The sequence below is a fragment of the Bufo gargarizans genome, chromosome 2 (assembly GCF_014858855.1).
Source record: "Bufo gargarizans isolate SCDJY-AF-19 chromosome 2, ASM1485885v1, whole genome shotgun sequence".
Classification (NCBI taxonomy): Eukaryota; Metazoa; Chordata; class Amphibia; order Anura; family Bufonidae; genus Bufo; species Bufo gargarizans.
Window position 1 is genome coordinate 189,124,382 of NC_058081.1, and position 22,568 is coordinate 189,146,949.

Here is a 22,568-nt window from a genome sequence, read left to right on the forward strand (position 1 = left end):
AGTGTTTTTAATACAAAAACAGTCAACCTTCAAATAATTATGTTCAGTTATGCACTCAATACTTGGTCGGGAATCCTTTTGCAGAAATCACTGCTTCAATGCGGCATGGCATGGAGGCAATCAGCCTGTGGCACTGCTGAGGTGTTATGGAGGCCCAGGATGCTTCGATAGCGGCCTTAAGCTCATCCAGAGTGTTGGGTCTTGCGTCTCTCAACTTTCTCTTCCCAATCTCCCACAGATTCTCTATGGGGTTCAGGTCAGGAGAGTTGGCAGGCCAATTGAGCACAGTAATACCATGGTCAGTAAACCATTTACCAGTGGTTTTGGCACTGTGAGCAGGTGCCAGGTCGTGCTGAAAAATGAAATCTTCATCTCCATAAAGCTTTTCAGCAGATGGAAGCATGAAGTGCTCCAAAATCTCCTGATAGCTAGCTGCATTGACCCTGCCCTTGATAAAACACAGTGGACCAACACCAGCAGCTGACATGGCACCCTAGACCATCACTGACTGTGGGTACTTGACACTGGACTTCAGGCATTTTGGCATTTCCCTCTCCCCAGTCTTCCTCCAGACTCTGGCACCTTGATTTCCGAATGACATGCAACAGTCCAGTGCTGCTTCTCTGTAGCCCAGGTCAGGCGCTTCTGCCGCTGTTTCTGGTTCAAAAGTGGCCTTGACCTGGGGAATGCGGCACCTGTAGCCCATTTCCTGCACACGCCTGTACACGGTGGCTCTGGATGTTTCTACTCCAGACTCAGTCCATTGCTTCCGCAGGTCCCCCAAGGTCTGGAATCGGTCCTTCTCCACAATCTTCCTCAGGGTCCGGTCACCTCTTCTCGTTGTGCAGCGTTTTCTGCCACACTTTTTCCTTCCCACAGACTTCCCACTGAGGTGCCTTGATACAGCACTCTGGGAACAGCCTATTCGTTCAGAAATTTCTTTCTGTGTCTTACCCTCTTGCTTGAGGGTGTCAATGATGTCCTTCTGGACAGCAGTCAGGTCGGCAGTCTTACCCATGATTGCGGTTTTGAGTAATGAACCAGGCTGGGAGTTTTTAAAAGCCTCAGGAATCTTTTGCAGGTGTTTAGAGTTAATTAGTTGATTCAGATGATTAGGTTAATAGCTTGTTTAGAGAACCTTTTCATGATATGCTAATTTTTTGAGATAGGAATTTTGGGTTTTCATGAGCTGTATGCCAAAATCATCAATATTAAAACAATAAAAGGCTTGAACTACTTCAGTTGGTGTGTAATGAATCTAAAATATATGAAAGTCTAATGTTTATCAGTACATTACAGTAAAATAATGAACTTTATCACAATATGCTAATTTTTTTAGAAGGACCTGTAGAAGGCCGCAGTGACTGGGTGTGCAGACAACAAAAAAGCCAATTCAGTCTTATCAATGAGTTTCTTCTCTAGGGCTTGGTTCAAAATACAGGACAGTTCCATCTTGTAGACTGGAGTGGGATCAGACGGGAGTAGTTCATATGTGAGCTTATCCTTGAGCACGCTCATACACATATTGCGGTATTGTTCGTGCCCAAGAACAACAATATTCTCGCCCTTATCTGATGATTTAATCACCACTTCCTTATCCTGCTGCAATAACCACAAAGCCCCTCTTTCTTGATCATTCAGATTGTCGCTACTGAGTCCATGCGCATCAATCTGACTCAGCTTATTAGACACTATGGACACAAACGTGTCAATTGGGGTGCAGTCACCAATAGGCGGCATTTTGGTTGAGGCTAATCTGAGCTTGGTGAATGGACCATCGCCTGGATTTCTTTGTCCCTCAGCAAGAAGATCTGATAGAATTTGGACGTCTGGCAGATCTGACATATCAATTCCTAGTTCCTCGCATTTTCTGCGGTCATGGGTGACAAAGAATTTGCGCCATTTGAGTTTGCGCGCAAATAGATTTAGGTCTTTAACCCACCCAAAACAATCAAATCTGCGCATCAGGACAAACGAAAGGCCCTTTTGTAACACTTGAGTCTCCACGGTGGTCAGAATGCGTGAAGACAAGTTAATAACTTGTAACTCATCCCTCGCTAATCTAGATGAAAATAGGGATGCTGTTTGGGAAGCGCAGGGGGATGTCAATGTTTGTTCCTCAGTAGGTATTGAGAAATCGGCGGGGTATCGTCTAAAAAAAAACCCCCTACCGTATTGACCTCTACCCACTCGTCCCCTTCTGCTACCCTGACCCCTATTTCTACCACCATATGGTCTTCTAGCAGATTTGGGCCCTGTTCGCTTGCCACCAGTAGCCTCTGAGTCTGGTTCACCCTCTGAGGAAGAAACTTCTGTATCTAGCTCAAGGGCATCTGAATGTTTAGTGCTATAGTCAAAGATTTTGCCCTCTTTGAAGTCTCTGATATCCCTATTGAAGAGGGAGTGTTTCTTTTCTTTTAACTGGGCAGTATATTTTTCCACAGAGATTTGAAGGAGTGACTCTTTTTTATTGAAGTCAGTATGACTTCTAAATTCACCAAGCTCAGATTACCCTCAACCAAAATGCCGCCTATTGGTGACTGCACCCCAATTGACACGTTTGTGTCCATAGTGTCTAATAAGCTGAGTCAGATTGATGCGCATGGACTCAGTAGCGACAATCTGAATGATCAAGAAAGAGGGGCTTTGTGGTTATTGCAGCAGGATAAGGAAGTGGTGATTAAATCATCAGATAAGGGCGGGAATATTGTTGTTCTTGGGCACGAACAATACCGCAATATGTGTATGAGCGTGCTCAAGGATAAGCTCACATATGAACTACTCCCGTCTGATCCCACTCCAGTCTACAAGATGGAACTGTCCTGTATTTTGAACCAAGCCCTAGAGAAGAAACTCATTGATAAGACTGAATTGGCTTTTTTGTTACCTGCACACCCAGTCACTGCGGCCTTCTATTGTCTCCCCAAAGTTCATAAGGGGTATGAGCCTCTAAAGGGGAGGCCTATAGTGTCTGGGAACAACTGTTTGACAGCCAATATCAGTACTTACGTGGACACCATCTTGCGTCCATTTGTCAATAGTTTGCCCTCACATGTAAGGGATACTATGGATGTGCTGGGACGTTTGGATGGTGTCCAATGTGACAAGGGCACCTATTTAGCTAGTTTGGACGTGGAGGCGCTCTACAGCTCAATTCCTCATGGGTTGGGCTGTGGAGCGATCCTAACGTTCCTTCAGCAGAGGGGTGAACAATACAGGGACCACAATGCCTTTGTCATGGAACTGTTGAGTTTCATACTCACACATAACGTATTTTTGTTTGACGGCTGTATTTTCCACCAGCTCAGGGGGGTCGCAATGGGTAGTCCCTGTGCCCCGACTTTTGCGAACCTGTACCTGGGCTGGTGGTAAAGAGAGGTAGTGTTCTGTGAGGACATGGAGCGATTCACGGATGTGGTCCCCCTCTGGATCAGATACATCGATGATGTGCTGATCCTGTGGGGGGGCGACAGTGAGCTGTTCCTTGAATTTGTTGCGGTCCTCAATAAGAATACTCTGGGACTGTTCTTCACCTCAGAAATTGATATGAACAGTATTTCCTTCCTGGATCTTTCCATCTCATTGTCTGCTGATGGGCATATTAGTACCAACGTTTTTAGAAAGCCCACAGCCACAAATAATCTTTTGAAATGGGAGAGCGCGCACCCGTTGGCCCTTAGGAGGGGAATTCCTAAGGGCCAATATTTGAGGGTGAGGAGGAACTGTTCTCATCTTGGTGACTTTAGGGTGGCTGCTAAAGATCTTCAGCAGAGGTTTCAGTGTCGTGGTTATCCTCAGCAGTGTCTAAAACAGGCTTATCAGCACTCAATGAGCACCAACAGGGATCTGTTGTTGTCTCCGAAAAAGAGAGACACTGGTGACAACATCGTGAGGATTATCGGGACGTTTGACAGTGCCCATGAGAGGGTGCGTCATGTTCTTGCTGAGCACTGGGACATACTTAAATCTGATCCAGATATTGGGTGTTTGATTCCAGCCAACCCCTCAGTCACATATCGGCGCAACAACAATCTACGTGATATGTTGACGCATAGCCTATACACTAGCCCCCGTCCGCAATCATGGCTACGAAACCCACTCGCAGGCACATTTCCTTGTGGATCCTGTAAATTTTGTGGGTTCATTAAAAAATCTAAAAGCTTTACCAACAGTACTGCGGACAAAACGTTCTTCATTAAGTCTTTCCATAATTGCAAGTCGGTTGGTGTTGTGTACTTAATGACATGTGTATGCAACATCAAATACGTGGGCAAAACCATCAGAGAGCTAAGAAGACGGATTGGGGAGCACATCCTGGACATCACGAATCTTAAAGATACGCCAATTGCATGCCATGTTCTTGACCATCACAGAGGGGATACATCATCGGTCAAGTTTCAAGTGATCGACTCTGTGAAGTTATCATCTAGGGGTGGTGACTGTGATCGCATGTTGCTACAAAAAGAGGCGAGATGGATTTTTTCTCTGAACACCATTAAACCATCCGGCCTCAATGATGCAATCTCATTTGTCCCCTTCATATAATGACAAGGCTGGTTTTTGTGATATTGTGCAATTTATTGTAATAAAAGATTCATATGGGTCCCTGTATATATATGAGCATATGCGGCTGCTCGTTCATATATATCTCTCTGTTGTGATCCTTTTCCACTGTATATCTATAGAAAGGTGTCCATGCTGCGGTAACTGTATTTAAAGCCGCCTTGTTAATTCCCTGTTGTATTAATGCGGCGCTTTTGCGCTTCCCCTGAGACCCACTGAGTTCCTCCCTCTGTCAGCCATTGGTTCGCCTTGTACCGTGCCTCCTGGCCGGATTGGCTGTGTGACGGAGGCGTGTCTAGCAGGGCGGGGTTTCACCCTGTAAAGTTCGGCGTTCTGTCATCACAGTGCCGATTCACATGCATACTAGCACGCAGCACCTCAACCTAGAGGCTGCTAGCTCAGGCAGGATAGTAGCTTGTTTGTTACAGCTCCGTACCTCACACTAGAGGAACACGGCGCTAGGCAGGTACCTCTATTGCTGTCTGTCCGTCCACTACCTCGGTCAATAAAAACATAACTGAGGCTTTGGGCTCCGCTCATAGTTTGGTGCACATAGCTCCTGACGAAATGCATCCTCAATGCATGGAAACGCGTTGAGCTGTTACCAATTAGGGGTATGTCAGGGCAATCCTTGCTCCGCAAATTCACTTTGGAGTGATGGTATTTGCTCTGCCATAGTCCTGCACCTGCGATTATTAGTGCAGTGAGAGTCTGCGCGCCGGCTCTCGCTGTTTGGAGTGGTGTTTGGTGAATCCCCCATACCAGACATCCCCTGGTTATAGTCTTCACCCTGGGTCATACATCTTGAACCCTGTGGTGTATTGAGCCCTCTATGTGTTAGTGAGTTTGTGAGACTGTTCTGGTATCCCAGATGGTGGCGCTGTTTGGCAGATATCATTATTTTCTCACATACTTAGTTATAGCCAGTGTTGATTGTCACACTGACGGGTGATATCCTCCTTTTTAACTGTACATTTAATAAAGACTTTATTATTTTGTTTTAGCGCCTATCCCCACATTATTTGTTCTCTTGTGTGATTAGCACAGGTTTTGTGCGGACTAATAGAACAGCGGCTATTTTATTTCCCCTGATGATTGCTCGCTAGACAAAAAGAGCCATTATAACTAATGAAAGGTATTTGGGAATATATTTAGAGCAAAGTAATACTTAAGTATTTTCATTTTGTTTATTCCTTGAAAACCCCTTTAAAGGCCTCATGCACACGACCGTTGTGTGCATCCGTGGCCGTTGTGGCGTTTTCCGTTTTTTTCGCGGACCCATTAACTTTCAATGGGTCCGTGGAAAAATCGGAAAATGCACCGTTTTGCAGCCGAGGCCGTGATCCGTGTATCCTGTCCGTCAAAAAAATATGACCTGTCCTATTTTTTTGACGGACAACGGTTCACGGACCCATTCAAGTCAATGGGTCCGTGAAAGAACACGGATGCACACAAGATTGGCATCCGTGTCCGTGATCCGTGGCCGTAGGTTGCTTTCATACAGACGGATCCGAAGATCCGTCTGCATAAAAGCTTTTTCTGATCTAAGTTTTCACTTCGTGAAAACTCATTTCCGACAGTATATTCTAACACAGAAGCGTTCCCATGGTGATGGGGACGCTTCTAGTTAGAATACACTGCAAACTTTGTACAAGACTGCCCCCTGCTGCCTGGCAGCACCCGATCTCTTACAGGGGGATATGATAGCACAATTAACCCCTTCAGGTGCGGCACCTAAAGGGGTTAATTGTACTATCATATTCCCCTGTAAGAGATCAGGGCTGCCAGGCAGCAGGGGGCAGACCCCCCCCTCCCCAGTTTGAATATCGTTGGTGGCACAGTGTGCCCCCACCATCGCCCCCCCCTCCCTCCCTCTATTGTATTAAATCGTTGGTGGCACAGTGTGCCAACCACCATCGGCCCCCCTCCCTCCCTCTATTGTATTAAATCGTTGGTGGCACAGTGTGCCAACCACCATCGGCCCCCCTCCCTCCCTCTATTGTATTAAATCGTTGGTGGCACAGTGTGCCAACCACCATCGCCCCCCCCCCTCCCACTATAGCAGTAACATTGGTGGCAGTGTGCGGTCTCAACAGTAGAAGATTCATACTTACCTGCTTGCTGCTGCGATGTCTGTGAACGGCCGGGAGCTCCTCCTACTGGTAAGTGACAGTTCTTTAGCAATGCGCCGCACAGACCTTTCACTTACCAGTAGGAGGAGCTCCCGGCCGGACACAGACATCGCAGCAGCAAGCCGGTAAGTATGAATCTTCTACTGTTGAGACCGCACACTGCCACCAATGTTACTGCTATAGAGGGAGGGGGGGGGGCGATGGTGGTTAGCACACTGTGCCACCAACGATTTAATACATTAGAGGGAGGGAGGGGGGCCGATGGTGGTTGGCACACTGTGCCACCAACGATTTAATACAATAGAGGGAGGGAGGGGGGGCCGATGGTGGTTGGCACACTGTGCCACCAACGATTTAATACAATAGAGGGAGGGGGGGGCGATGGTGGGGGCACACTGTGCCACCAACGATATTCAAACTGGGGAGGGGGGGGCTGCCCCTGCTGCCTGGCAGCCCTGATCTCTTACAGGGGAATATGATAGTACAATTAACCCCTTTAGGTGCCGCACCTAAAGGGGTTAATTGTGCTATCATATCCCCCAGTAAGAGATCGGGTGCTGCCAGGCAGCAGGGGGCAGTCTTGTACAAAGTTTGTAGTGTATTCTAACCTGAAGCGTCCCCATCACCATGGGAACGCCTCTGTGTTAGAATATACTGTCGGATCTGAGGTTCACGAAGTAGCTCATATCCGACAGTATATTCTAACATAGAGGCGTTCCCATGGTGATGGGGACGCTTCAAGTTAAAATATACCATCGGATTGGAGAAAACTCCAATCCGATGGTATAAAAGAACTCCAGACTTTACATTGAAAGTCAATGGGGACGGATCCGTTTGAAATGGCACCATATTGTGTCAACATCAAACGGATCCGTCCCCATTGACTTGCATTGTAATTCAGGACGGATCCGTTTGGCTCCGCACGGCCAGGCGGATACCAAAACGACTTTTTTTTCATGTCCGTGGATCCTCCAAAAATCAAGGAAGACCCACGGACGAAAAAACGGTCACGGATCACGGACCCACGGACCCCGTTTTTGCGGGCCGTGAAAAAAAACTGTCGTGTGCATGAGGCCAAAAAGAGACAGAGAACTCCAAATCTGTGATCTATGACATCAAGAAAATTATTCATCTTTAAATGACATTTTACAGTTCGCACACAATTTATAATCTATGTAAAAAGTTCATCCACAATCAAGGCAATGTTTTGGTCCACCCACTGGGCACGAGAAAGGTTCGAAGGTGTGTAATGAAACATTGCACTGAACATCAGTAGTCACTTTGCACTGAAATCTTCCAGTGATGTAGACATAGACATATAATATAGACAGACAGATAAATACATAGACAGATAATATAATATAGACATATAAATACATAGACAGATGGTATAATATAGAAAGATAGATAGATAAAAAGATAGATAAGAAGGTAGATAGACAATATAAGATACAATAGAGAAAGATAGAGATTGGTTGATTGGTTAGTCAAACAATAAATAGGTAGGCAACACATATAATAGTTATCAAGGACAGTCACCAACCTTCATGCAGAGATGGTGGGGGGAGTATAAAGTGCCCTAGTATGACCATAGTTTTAGTTTTAAATTGGATATGTGATCTCAGGAAGCTTGCATGAAACACAGTAGCTTTGTTTTCAATGTACTCCAGACTATTATATATTCTAAGAAAAAAGAAACAATAAAACCCATAAGTCTTATAACAAAACATCACATCACAGATGCAATAAAGGGGTTGTCTGACCCTCCAAGCCAAAATAAATTAAGGGCTGGAATGTGTTTAAAATAAAGAAAAAAAATCCCACTCACCTATTAACCCCCACTCATTTCCAGCACCAAAATTCTGTCCCCACTGCTTCCAGTCTCCTATGGAACTGTGATGTCCTGTCCGTGGTCATGTTCACGTCCATAGGGGACCGGAAGCAGTGGGGACAGGCCTTGCGGTGTTGGAATGGAGCTGCTTACAAGAGGTGAGTGGCTTTTTTCTTTATGTTAAAGGGGTTTTCTCATCATGGACAATGGGGGCATATTGCTAGGATATTCCCCTATTGTCTTATATATTAGGAACGGAGCCCTGCAAGTAAAGGAGGGTACACTGCGCATGCGCAGCCGCCCTCCATTCATTTTCAATGGGGCCAGGAAAAATGGCCGAGCGCTGGCTCGGCTATTTTTTCGGCCCAATAGAAATGAATGGGAGCAGGGCCGCACATGCACGGTACGCTCCCATACACTTCTATGGGGAGCCGACTTGGAGGCGGCCGGACCGGAGTCCTCCAGCCACCACCTTGCGAGGCTCCGTTCTCTATATACACTGAGCAAAAATATAAACGCAACACTTTCGGTTTTGCTCCCATTTTGCATGAGCTGAACTCAAAGATCTGAAACATTTTCTAAATACACAAAAAAAAAACATTACTCTCAAATATTTTTCACAAATCTGTCTAAATCTCTGTTAGTGAGCACTTCTCCTTTGCCGAGATAATCCATCCCACCTCACAGGTGTGGCATATCAAGGTGCTGATTAGACAGCATGAATATTGCACAGGTGTGCCTTAGACTTCCCACAATAAAAGGACACTCTGAAATATGCAGTTTGATCACACAGCACAATGCCACAGATGTCGCAACGTTTGAGGGAGCTTGCAATTGGCATGCTGACTGCAGGAATGTCTACCAGAGCTGTTGCCCATGCAATGAATGTTAATTTCTCTACCATAAGCCATCTCCAAAGGCGTTTCAGAGAATTTGGCAGTACATCCAACCGGCCTCACAACCGCAGACCACTTGTACCACATCAGCCCAGGACCACCACATCCAGCATGTTCACCTTCATGATCATCTGAGACCAGCCACCCGGACAGCTGCAGCAACAATTGGTTTGCATAACCATAGAATTTCTGCACAAACTGTCAGAAACCATCTCAGGGAAGCTCATCTGCATGCTCGTCGTCCTCATCGGGGTCTGGACCTGACTGCAGTTCGTCGTCGTAACTGACTTGAGTGGGAAAATGCTCACATTCGATGGCATCTGGCATATTGGAGAGGCATTCTGCTCACGGATGAGTCCCAGTTTTCACTGTTGAGGACAGATGGCAGACAGCGTGTGTGGCGTTGTGTGGGTGAGCAGTTTGCTGACGTCAACGTTGTGGATCGAGTGGCCCATGGTAGTGGTGGGGTTATGGTATGGGCAGGCGTATGTTATGGACAACGAACACAGGTGCATTTTATTGATAGCATTTTGAATGCACAGAGATATCGTGACGAGATCCTGAGGCCCATTGTTGTGCTATTCATCCACGACCATCACCTCATGTTGCAGCATGTTAATGCACAGCCCCATATTACAAGGATCTGTACACAATTCCTGGAAGCTGAAAACATCCCAGTTCTTGCATGTCCAGCATACTCACCGGACATGTCACCCATTGAGCATGTTTGGGATGCTCTGGATCGGCGTATACGACAGCGTGTTCCAGTTCCTGACAATATTCTGCAACTTTGCACAGCTATTGAAGAGGAGTGGACCAACATTCCACAGGCCACAATCAACAACCTGATCAACTCTATGCAACGGAGATATGTTGCACTGCGTGAGGAAAATGGTGGCCACACTAGGTACTGACTGGTTTTCTGACACCCGGACCTCCCCACCCCCCCAGTAAGGCAAAACTGTGCACATTTCAGAGTGGCCTTTATTGTGGGCAGTCTAAGTCACACCTGTGCAATATTCATGCTGTCTAATCAGCACCTTGATATGCCACACCTGTGAGGTGGGATGGATTATCTCGGCAAAGGAGAAGTGCTCACTAACACAGATTTAGACAGATTTGTGAACAATATTTGAGAGTAATGGGTCTTTTGTGTATGTAGAAAATGTTACAGATCTTTTAGTTCAGCTCATGCAAAATGGGAGCAAAACCGAAAGTTTTGCGTTTATATTTTTGCACAGTGTAGGTGCGGGTCACAGAACCTATAACACAATGGGGGCATATCCTAGCGATATGCCCCCATTGTCTATGATGAGACAACCCCTTTAAACACATTCCAGCCCTTAATTAAAGGGATTTTCGAGGATACTGATGACCTATCCTCAGAATAGGTCATCAGTATCTGATAGGTGGGGGTCTGACACCAGGGACCACCAACGCTGAGCTGTTTGAGAAGGCACTGGTGCTCCGCAGCCTTCTCCGTGCCTACCAAGCATAACGCTGTACATAGCAGCTGTGCTTGGTATTGCAGCTTAACCCCAGTCACTTCAATGAGTCTAAACTCGATACCAAGCACAGCCGCTATACAATGTATGACGCTGTGTTTGACACGGCGCTCACAGGAGTGCTGGTGTCTTCTCAAAGAACTGATCGGTGGGGGTCCTGGGTGTCAGACCCCCACCGATCAGATACTGATGACCTACAATTAATATTTTAACTTGAGGGACCACTATATATATATATATATATATATATATAAAACATCTATTATAAAGTATAATAGATGCAGTGGACACAGGTATGTAGTAGTATAAGCTGCAGTGTACTGATATGTGCTGATATGTGAGGTACAAGGTAAAATAGATGCAGTGTGGGAGGGGCTATGAAAGGGCATGTAAGCCCAATTTAGATTCTTGCTTTAGGGCCTAGTGTTTTTTTATTTACGCCCCTGGGTATAATGGAAAGATCTGCAACTGTTCTGTGTTTTTGAATCGCACCTGGTTTTGGCTCACAGTCACTGATGGTAAAACACTGACCAAACACTGATGTGTAAATCAGGCCTTAATATACAGTTGCAGCAGACTTTAAATAGGCACTAAAAGGGGTTTTCCGAGATTTTAATATTGATGACCTATCTCAGGATAGATTACCAATATGTGATCGATGGTGGTCACCCAGACCCTCCCTGATCAGCGGTTTGAGAAGGCAGAGGCGCTTGCAGTCACTCTGCTGCCTTCTCTCAGCTTTTCCTAGGCCAGTGATGACATGTTCATTGGTCAAGTTGCCTAGGCACAAATCAGCCCTATAGAAGTGAATAGTGGTGAGAAAGATACCAAGCACAGCCCCTATACAATGTATGGCACTGTGCTAGGTAAGCACGGAGAAGGAGCACTGGTGCCTTCTCAAATGGCTGATTGGCGGGGGGTCCCATATGATGGACCCCCAAGATCAGATACTTATGACTTATTCCGAGGTTAGGCCATCAGTATAAAAGTCTTGGAAAACCCTTTTAACACAACAAAAGCCGTTGAAAAAGTCAAGTTAAAGTTTGGTACAATTGTGTATTCAATGTATGTATGCCTTTGGGGGGAATTTTGTTTTATTATTGCATTGTACACATTTTGAGCTAAAAATCTTTTTTTTATCTTTATTAAAAATATGGCATCCTTTTTTCTGTACAGAGCTGAGATGCTCTAGGGTTAAAAAAGTATCTCCAAAAGACTTGCTGTTCATCAGTCCATGTCAAGACAGACTATCTATAAATGGAGAAAGTTCAGCACTCCTGCTACTCTCCCTAGGAGTGGCCGTCCTGTAAAGATGACTCAAGAGCACAGTGCAGACTGCTCAATGAGGTGAAGAAGAATCCTAGAGTGTCAGCTAAAGACTTACAAAAGTCTCTGGCATATGCTAACATCCCTGTTAGCGAATCTACAATACGTAAAACACTAAACAAGAATGGATTTCATGGGAGGATACCACAGAGGAAGCCACTGCTGTCTAAAAAAAACGTTTACAGTTTACTGCACATTTACAGTTTGTACAAGAGCACCTGGATGTTCCACAGCAGTACTGGCAAAATATTCTGTGGACAGATGAAACCAAAGTTGAGTTGTTTGTAAGAAACACACAACACTATCTGTGGAGAAAAAGAGGCACAGCACACCAACATCAAAACCTCATCCCAACTGTGAAGTATGGTGGTGGCGGCATCATGGTTTAGGGCTGCTCTGCTGCGTCAGGGCCTGGACGTATTGCTATAATCGAAGGAAAAATTAATTCCCAATTTTATCAAGACATTTTGCAAGAGAACTTAAGGCCATCTGTCCATCAGTTGAAGCTCAACAGAAGATGGGTGTTGCAACAGGACAAGGACCCAAAGCATAGAAGTAAATCAACAACAGAATGGCTTAAACAGAAGAAAATACACCTTCTGGAGTGGCCCAGTCAGAGTCCTGACCTCAACCCTATTGAGATGCTGTGGCATGACCTCAAGAAAGCGATTCACACCAGAAATCCCAAGAATATTGCTGAACTGAAATAGTTCTGTAAAGAGGAATGGTCAAGAATTACTCCTGACCGTTGTGCACGTCTGATCTGCAACTACAGGAAACGTTTGGTTGAAGTTATTGCTGCCAAAGGAGGTTCAACCAGTTATTAAATCCAAGGGTTCACATACTTTTTCCACCTGCACTGGGAATGCTTACATGGTGTGTTGAATGAAAACATTGTAACATGTAATTCTTTGTGTGTTCTTAGTTTAAGCAGACTGTGATTGTCTATTGTTATAACTTAGATGAAGATCAGATCACATTTTTTGACCAATTTGTGCAGAAATCCATATCATTCCAAAGGGTTCACATACTTTTTTCTTGCAACTGTATGTGACACTACATCCTGCTGCTGCTGTGGAGAGGCGGCTGCTGAGCTGTGATCATGAGGAACTAGGTGAGCATTTTTTTTTTACTTCCTGTGAAGGGGGCACATATCTGGCATAACTGCTGTGAAGGGGCACATATCTGGCATAACTGCTGTGAAGGGGCACATATCTGGCATAACTGCTGTCAGGGGACACATTCCTGGGCATAGCTACTGTCAGGGGCACATATCTGGGCATTACTACTGTGAAGCGGGCACAGTGTGGGCATAACTATGTACTGGCACAAAGGGGGAATTACTACTGTGAAGCGGGCACAGTGTGGGCATAACTACTATGTACTGGCACAAAGAGGGAATAATTACTATGTGGGGGCATGTGATGAATACCGCACCCCGACTGACGTCGGACGTCAACCACGTTGAGCTCACGAGATACGGTATAGTCACTGGATACCAAGGTGTAATGTTACACCCTCCTGGAGAAGCGGGTAAGGTCAGTCTTGGTACAGTTTCCACAGATTCCTCCTGTCCACACGGGCACAGAGAGGCAACAAGCTGAGAAAGCATTTTCACTGCCCCAGTGAAACAGTGCGTTCTCAGCCCGGAAAAGACTGCCACCAGTTCTTTGTTTGATATAAGCCCGGTCCGCTAACGGGATTATATAGGGTAAGAAACCAACCCGCGGTTGCGTATTACTAGGCCAAAACATGGATGTGGGGATTCGTGATCGAGATACAAGACAGCACAAGATTAAATTATAGATTTAATCGCCTTAAGGGCTCACTAGACAATACACTATACACACAAGGATATTTACAGTGGTCTGAGGTTACAAATACAGGTGGTATGGTACAAATAGGATTAAACAGAGCAAAAGTCAGTTTACCAGATTGATGAGTCCTTTTGGGTTGTGAGGAGTCCTTTGCTATAGTCACATGGAGGGCAGGGATGTCAGCAGGTTGCAGGTCCCGTTAAACACATGGCACAATGTGACCCTCCTTCAGAGAAAATACACGCCCACTTTCTGGCACAAGCCTTTTAATCTGTAGCCGGCCCCTCCCCTCCTGGCCTCTGGGAGGGGTCCACCCCCCTCTGCTGGGCTGGCAGCACATGAGCCACAAAACCAATTAAAACTCATGGCTCCAGACCAGAATGTCGCAGGGAGGTGGTTCTGGGATCAATGGATCCGCCTGGGTTCCAGCTACCAGTAGAGACCAAGCATGGTACCGTTATTTGGTTTCGGTGGGGCGATATGTATATATGTCAGGGAGGGGAGATATGTATATCTCCCTTCCCTGGCATCCCACCACCAAGCTATGACCACGGGCCTGTTCATCGTGGCCACAGGGACACAAATATGCATCTGGTTTATGTCTGTGAAGGACGGGCGATTCATAATTCCTTATAAATCGCCGGTTCCATGATGTTTGATAATGTGCATTGAACTGGGGAATGGCCTAGACCCCCTGCAGGGAAGTTTTTCCTGTTCCATTTGCTGGGTTCCTGGCTGGCTAATGGAGGTGAGAAATGTAAACAAAGGTGGACTGCTAGAGGCTCTCTGCCATCTGGCTCACTTTGAAGCTGGGTCCCCCTGTGGAGCTCACTACCTTTGCTACCTTTCAGCAGATGGTTGATGTGGGAACATGGCTGACAGTAAATATTAATCCATATTCCTCACAGGGCATTAAGGGGACTGGGTGCGTATAGTTATGCTATGAGTTAGAGGTGTGGTCTAGTATGAAAAAATATACAGTATATACATATTGTAAACATATTGACCCATATTAACTAGATGTTTTTTATTTGCACGTATATGTTTATATTTGTATGTGTGGTTTGGGGAAGGGCGGCCAGGTGCATTACTTGCACAGAGGCCCTCTGCTATCTGTGTCCGCCCCTGTATGGAAGTGTCTTTTCCTATTGTCAAAAACACATTTTTATTGTTGGACCTATATGTTTCCTTTTCCCTAGTAACATGTTTTAAAAACTATGGGGATCATTTATTAAGACGTGTTTAAGACGCCAGTCCTAATAAACCTTATAGATGGCGGTGGATCTGCCAAAGTTATGAAGTTATAAAACATGTGTAGAAAAGGATGAATGAGACAGGCCTGCCGGCCCGCCCTCTTCCCCGCCAACACAACATGCCCACTTTTTTAGACCTGGCATGAGCAGGGAAAAGTCGCTGACTCTGCGCCAGAAATACGCCTAATATAAGCGTATTTCTGTGTAATAAATGACCCTATGTAATTACTACTTGCCAAATATCCACACAGAATGACAATTAAGCTGTTACTTGCTTCTTATATCCAAGGTCGGACTGGCCCACCAGAGCACCAGAGGGATCCTCTTATAGGCCCAAGCTCGGCTAATAATAGTCCTGTAGTGAAACAGAGCCCTTATAGTCCTATATACACAGAAGGTGGGCTCTCATAATCATTTTCTCTGGTAGGACAAGGGGACTTCAGTCTGACACTGCTCATATCACTTGGAATGTTACCATATTTTTATAAGTAACAGTTTTCTATAAAATCATACATACCTCTGAGTGTCATGGTGAGATGCATCCATACTGAAGAGATAATCGGCTTGATGGCTTGAGTTTGTAATGATGCCATCTTCAGACTCTGAAAATGAAACAGATGTATCAAATGGGCTGTTTTTGTAACTACCAAAGAGTTTTAATGGAGCCGGAGCTTGTTCCGTCTTCTATTCAAACTCCCCATCCACCACAGTTGTGTGATGGGGGGCAGGGCTTATTGTAAGGGTCCCCCCACAGATCTAATATTTATCACCTATGCCTGTGGCTAGAATAACTGTTAAATAAAGAGGGTTATGGTGCACAATTAACCACTGAACAACCACCCTCCATTGTTTGATGGCAGGCAGTGCAGGTTCTCAGTCTGCTGCACCATCTTATGGTGTAGCTGCAGTAGAAGGAGGTTAGCGGCTCCTGGAGTGTTCCTGCTCTAAGAACCAGCTGTTTATCTCCAGTTCATAGAACAGGTCCCTGCCGTAGAGGTAGGGTCAGGAGAAGGTCTGATCCCGTCTGATCCCAGCTGTTAACCCTTAATTCTAGTAAAGCAATCAGAAACTGGTGGAGCCATCAGCAGTCAGCCCTGAGGACCTACAAGGACCCCTAGAGCTGTCTGTTCAAGTGTTGCCTGTCTGATAGAGACACAGAGCATTATGTATTAGCAGCCAGGAGTGTGCCAACACAGTGGTCACTCAAGATACAGTGGCCTCAGGATACAATATTTTCAGAATAAAATTGTATTTTCTGGGCCTTTGTAAGTTGAAACTAGACTCAACATACAATGCCTCAGACTCTGATCCAACAGATCAATATGGCCATTTCACTCGTAAAATACCTGTATTGGTTGTCTAGTAGCTCCTCTGTGTTACTAAATGTTCTGTACTGCCCCCTGGCTGTGCGAGGATGAGCTTCAACTCCATTTCTTATTTCTGGTACATGTATGTACTATACTAGACCCTGAAGAAGCTCCTGCCCTCGGCACAGAATCTATTCCTAACTGTTTTTCTTAAGGACTTACGTTATATGTCTTGGATTATCTGTCTATTTTTTTTTTTTAACTTCAGATTTTCTTATTCTGGGATGTGATTATTTTTTTTTTTAACCAATTACTAGTTTTCCATAGAGTTATGGACTCAACTTACAATGATTTTGACATACAGTGGTTGTCCCGGAATCAATTAATATTGTAACGTGAGGGACCATTGTACATTATACTAGTATAAAACAAAGTTATAAAATAGTAATCTCATAAAGTAATCTCATAAATTTAAAAAAGAATGGTATTCATAATGCAAAAAAAAGTATATTTTTTTAAAATGCCATTATATACCATAAAATACATTTTATTGTGCACACATTAAACAAACAAAAAAGCCGTACACATATTAGGTATCCACACAATCGAAATAACCTGAAGAATTAATTCATGGGAAACATGAACAGCGTAAAAAAAAAAAAAAAAAAAGTCTAAATAATTGTTTCTATATTTGTGCAGGAAAAATAAATAAATAACACCATATTTTATATGTACCCCCAAACAGCGCCAAAAATAAATCAAACATGGCCTTATATAGCTACATCAATAAATGCAAAAGTTATGGCTGCTGAAATGCAAATTAAGAAAATGAAAATACTTAAATATTACTTTATTATAAATATATTCCCAAATACCTCTCATTAGTTATATTGGATCATTTTGTCTAGGGAGCAATCATCAAGAGAAATAAAATGTCCGCCGTCCCATTAGTCCACACAAAACCTTTTCTAATCACACAGAAGGACAAGTTACTTCACAGGTAAAGAGCTGCCTCATCCTCCTCTCTGCTCGTCAGGGATTATGATCCTGAATACTGCTGATAAGATCTTTAGCTGAATCTCTGTAGGAATAGAGTCCATGAGGAGTCAAGTACAGAGAGGACGGACAGGACAGACTGTGGTAATGGAGACTGTGTACAAGTGCTGATGTTCATTATCCACACCCCACCTCCTTTGTGTACTTCATGTCTCCTCATGTACTCCTTTTCTTAAAGAGACTCAGCTAAAGATCATATTAAATGGAACCTGTCATCAACTTTATGCTGCCCATACTAACGGCAGAATAAAGTAGTGACAGGTGAGTCTGTCATTTATAAGTTAAAAATAAGTGGTTGCCGAGAACCAACATCACAATCATTGCAGACTGAGCCTGGAAAAGAGTCCCGGCCACCTGAGAAGAGTCATGGTTATTCATGAATCCCTGCTCTCCCTGCCCACCTGCTGATGGCTGACAGTCTTCTACCTAGTTTTCTCCCTTTCTCTCTAGTAGAGAACTGCCAATCATCAGCAGATGGGCGAGACTGCAGGAGATATGAATAACCATGACTTTTCTCAATTAGATTTTACTCTTTTCAAGGCCTGGGCTGCAATGATGATGATGCTGGTTCTCAGCAACCACTTACTATTAGCTCATGAGTGACAGACCGCTGAAATCAGCATTTCTCCTGATTGTTCCCCAGTCAAAACAAGCCATTATAACTACTAACTATATTTGGGAATATATTTATATATTTTATTTTCTTAATTCTCAGAAAACCCCTTTAACCACCTCAGCCCCCCTAGCTTAAAGGGAATCTGTCACCGGGATTTTGTGTATAGAGCTGAGGACATGGGTTGCTAGATGGCCGCTAGCACATCTGTAATACCCAGTCCCCAAAGCTCTGTGTGCTTTTATTGTGTAAAATAAAACTATTTGATACATATGCAAATTAACCTGAGATGAGTCCTGTACATGAGATGAGTCAGGGACAGGACTCATCTCAGGTTAATTTGCATATGTATTAAATCGTTTTTTTTTTACACAATAAAAGCACACAGAGCTATGGGGACTGGGTATTGTGGATGTGCTAGCGGCCATCTAGCAACCCATGTCCTCAGCTCTATACCCAAAATCCCGGTGACAGGTTCCCTTTAAACACCCTCAATGACCAGACCACTTTTTACACTTCTGCACAACACTACTTTCACCGTTTATTGCTCGGTCATGCAACTTACCAACCATATCAATTTTACCTTCTTTTCTTCTCACTAATAGAGCTTTCATTTGGTGGTATTTCATTGCGGCTGACATTTTAACTTTTTTTGTTATTAATCTAAATTTAACGAAATTTTTGCCCAAAAATGACATTTTTCACTTTCAGTTGTAAATTTTTTTTTTTTAAAACGACATCCATATATAATCTTTTCGCTAAACTTATTGTTCTACATGTCTTTGAAAAAAAAAAAATGTTTGGGTAAATAAAAATGGTTTGGGTAAAAGTTATAGCGTTTACAAACTATGGTACAAAAATGTGAATTTCCGTTTTTTGAAGCAGCTCTGACTTTCTGAGCACCTGTCATGTTTCCTGAGGTTCTACAATGCCCAGACAGTAGAAAACCCCCACAAATGACCCCATTTCGGAAAGTGGACACACTACGGCATTCGCTGATGGGCATAGTGAGTTCATAGACCTTTTTATTTTTTGTCACAAGTTAGCGGAAAATTATGAATTTTTTCTTTTTTTTTTCCTTACAAAGTCTCATATTCCACTAACTTGTGACAAAAAATAAAAACTTCCATGAACTCACTATGCCCATCATGAAATACCTTGGGGTGTCTTCTTTCCAAAATGGGGTCACTTGTCGGGTAGTTATACTGCCCTGGCATTTTAGGGGCCCAAATGCGTGCAAAGTAGTTTGAAATCAAAATCTGTAAAAAATGGCCTGTAAATTCCGAAAGGTGCTCTTTGGAATGTGGGCCCCTTTGCCCACCTAGGCTGCAAAAAAGTGTCACACATGTGGTATCGCCGTACTCAGGAGAAGTTGGGGAATGTGTTTTGGGGTGTCATTTCACATATACCCATGCTGGGTGAGAGAAATATCTCGGCAAAAGACAACTTTTCCCATTTATTTATACAAAGTTGGCATTTGACCAAGATATTTATCTCACCCAGCATGGGTATATGTAAAATGACACCCCAAAACACATTGCCCTACTTCTCCTGAGTACGGCGATACCACATGTGTGACACTTTTTTGCAGCCTAGGTGGGAAAAGGGGCCCACATTCCAAAGAGCACCTTTCGGATTTCACAGGCCATTTTTTTACAGATTTTGATTTCAAACTACTTTGCACGCATTTGGGCCCCTAAAATGCCAGGGCAGTATAACTACCCCACAAGTGACCCAATTTTGGAAAGAAGACACCCCAAGGTATTTCATGATGGGCATAATGAGTTCCTGGAAGTTTTTATTTTTTGTCACAAGTTAGTGGAATATGAGACTTTGTAAGAAAAAAAATAATCATCATTTTCCGCTAACTTGTGACAAAAAATATAAAATTCTAGGAACTCGCCATGCCCCTCACGGAATACCTTGGGGTGTCTTCTTTCCAAAATGGGGTCACTTGTGGGGTAGTTATACTGCCCTGGCATTCTAGGAACAAATGCCTGAAGAGGGGCACACTTGTGTAGAAATTGTCCACATAAAGATGGTACCCCTTGCCAAATAAGGGTGACACCAAGTCCCAGACTGTCTTCCCACTGCTCCCCAGGTAGTCAGGGCAACCGACCGGCTCCAGGGTCTGATCTTTACCCTCATAGATCCGAAATTTGTGGGTATAGCCGGTGGCCCTTTCACAGAGCTTATACACTTGCTTGTGATGTATTGTTTGAAGTCAAGGCGCCCGGTAAAATGTATAAGGGACTCGTCTACGCAGATGTTTTGCTCAGGGGTATACAAATCTGCAAATTTCTGGTTGAAGTGGTCTATGAGGGGCCGAATTTTGTGGAGCCGGTCAAACTCTCTGGGACGAGAGTTGCTATTGTCACTAAAGTGCAGGAAACGCAGGATGGCCTCAAATCGTGCCCTGGACATGGCAGTAGAGAACATGGGCATTTGATGAATTGGGTTCGTGGCCCAATATGACCGCAATTCATGCTTTTTGGTTAGACCCATGTGGAGGAGAAGGCCCAGAATTTTTTTTAATTCGGAAACTTGGACTGGTTTCCACCGGAAAGGCTGGGCATAAAAGCTTCCCGGGTTGGCGGATATAAATTGAGTGGCATACCGGTTTGTTTCTGCCACGACTATGTCCAAGAGCTCCGCAGTCAAGAAGAGCTTAAAAAATCTCAGGGCCGAACCGATCTGAGCTGTCTCAACCCGAACTCCAGACTGGGCGGGGAAAGGGGGAACTAATGGTGCAGCTGAAGTTGGGGACTGCCAATCAGGGTTTGCCAGCACCTCAGGGACTCTAGGGGGTCTACGGGCCTGTCTGTGCGGTGGCTGCGACGGGGTAACTATTGCACGTGCCACCGTACCAGCTTCAACTGCCCTTCTGGTGCTCGCCACTTCACCATGTTGTATGGCAATGTTGGTACTAGGTCCAGGGAGGGCTGCGCTGCTGGTGTATGCCTCACCACGTAATCCGACAGCGCCAGCCCAACTGCCCTTGAAGCGGATCCTGTGCAACCTGTGGTCTAGCAACACGGGGCCGGGTACGCCTGGTGGTATCAGGGACCTCAACCTCCTCGTCCGAACTTTGTGTCAGACTGCCTCTGCTTTCTACAGGTTCATATTCTGACCCGCTAGATTCGTCAGATGAGGGTTCCCATTCCTCATCCGACTGGGTCAGAATCCTGTAGGCCTCTTCAGATAAATACCCCTTGTTTGACATTTGGACTACTAAATTTAGGGGGTATTCCCTGAGACTACCCAAGAAAAAAAGCAAGCCTGTTTTACAAATGGGAGGCTAGCGAAGTACCGGAGGCCGCTGCGATTGATAAAAAATGTCAAAACTGATTTTTTTATCGCTGCAGCGCTTAAAAAGTGATTGTGCAGTAATAAAAAAATAAATAAAAAATTTGTCACTGCGGCGGGGCGGGCGTGGGTGAACATGCGTGTGGACGACCGATCAGGCCTGATCGGGCAAACACTGCGTTTTGGGAGGAGGGCGAGCTAAGGTGACACTAGTACTATTATAGATCTGACTGTGATCAGTTTTGATCACTTCCAGATACTATAAAAGTACAAATGCTGATTAGTGATACGCTAATCAGCGAATCAGTGACTGCGGTGCGGTGGGCTGGGCGCTAAACGATCGCTAAACTACCTAACCAAGGGACCTAAACTATCCCTAAAACCTAACAGTCAATACCAGTGGGAAAAAAAAAGTGACAGTTTACACTGATCACTTTTTTCCTTTCACTTGTGATTGACAGGGGTGATCAAGGGGTGATCAAAGGGTTAGTTGGGGTGATGGGGGGTGATCTGAGGCTAAGTGTGCTGTTGGTGTACTCACTGTGAACTGTGCTCCTCTGCTGAGACCAACCAACGAAAAGGACCAGCAGAGGAGCAGGGCAGCCATTTAACACATTATATTTATAAATATAATGTGTTAACTGGCTTCTGATTCTTTTTTTTTTTTAAATCATCAGCTTGCCAGCCACGATCATTGGCTGGCAAGCTGATGACGTGACCCCCCTCTAACTTTTGCCGGCCCGCGATGCGCATGCGCGGGCCGGCTGAGCGAGTCATCTCGCGTCTCGCGAGATGGCGCATATATGCATGACTGTGCCTCAGACTGCCACCTCCGGACCGCGATCGTGCGTTAGGTGGTCCGGAGGCGGTTAAGGCCCTTTCTGGCCTAGTCACTAAGGAGTTAATTTTCTGTTTATATGCATTATAGTTTCCATTTATAATGGAAACTACAGCGCAATGTAG

General features: G+C 44.7%; 1 protein-coding gene across 1 annotated transcript in view; it reads right to left on the reverse strand.

Annotated features, from left to right (window-relative positions):
- The window catches only part of TERB2 (telomere repeat binding bouquet formation protein 2), an 80,954-nt gene that overhangs the window by 30,154 nt on the left and 28,232 nt on the right, over positions 1 to 22,568 (reverse strand). The window contains exons 3-4 of the mRNA XM_044277108.1: positions 15,841 to 15,925; positions 8,239 to 8,378 (exon numbers count right to left, since the gene is read on the reverse strand). Of these exons, the coding sequence (XP_044133043.1) occupies positions 8,239 to 8,378; positions 15,841 to 15,925 (225 nt within the window). The remainder of the gene's footprint in view (positions 1 to 8,238; positions 8,379 to 15,840; positions 15,926 to 22,568) is intronic.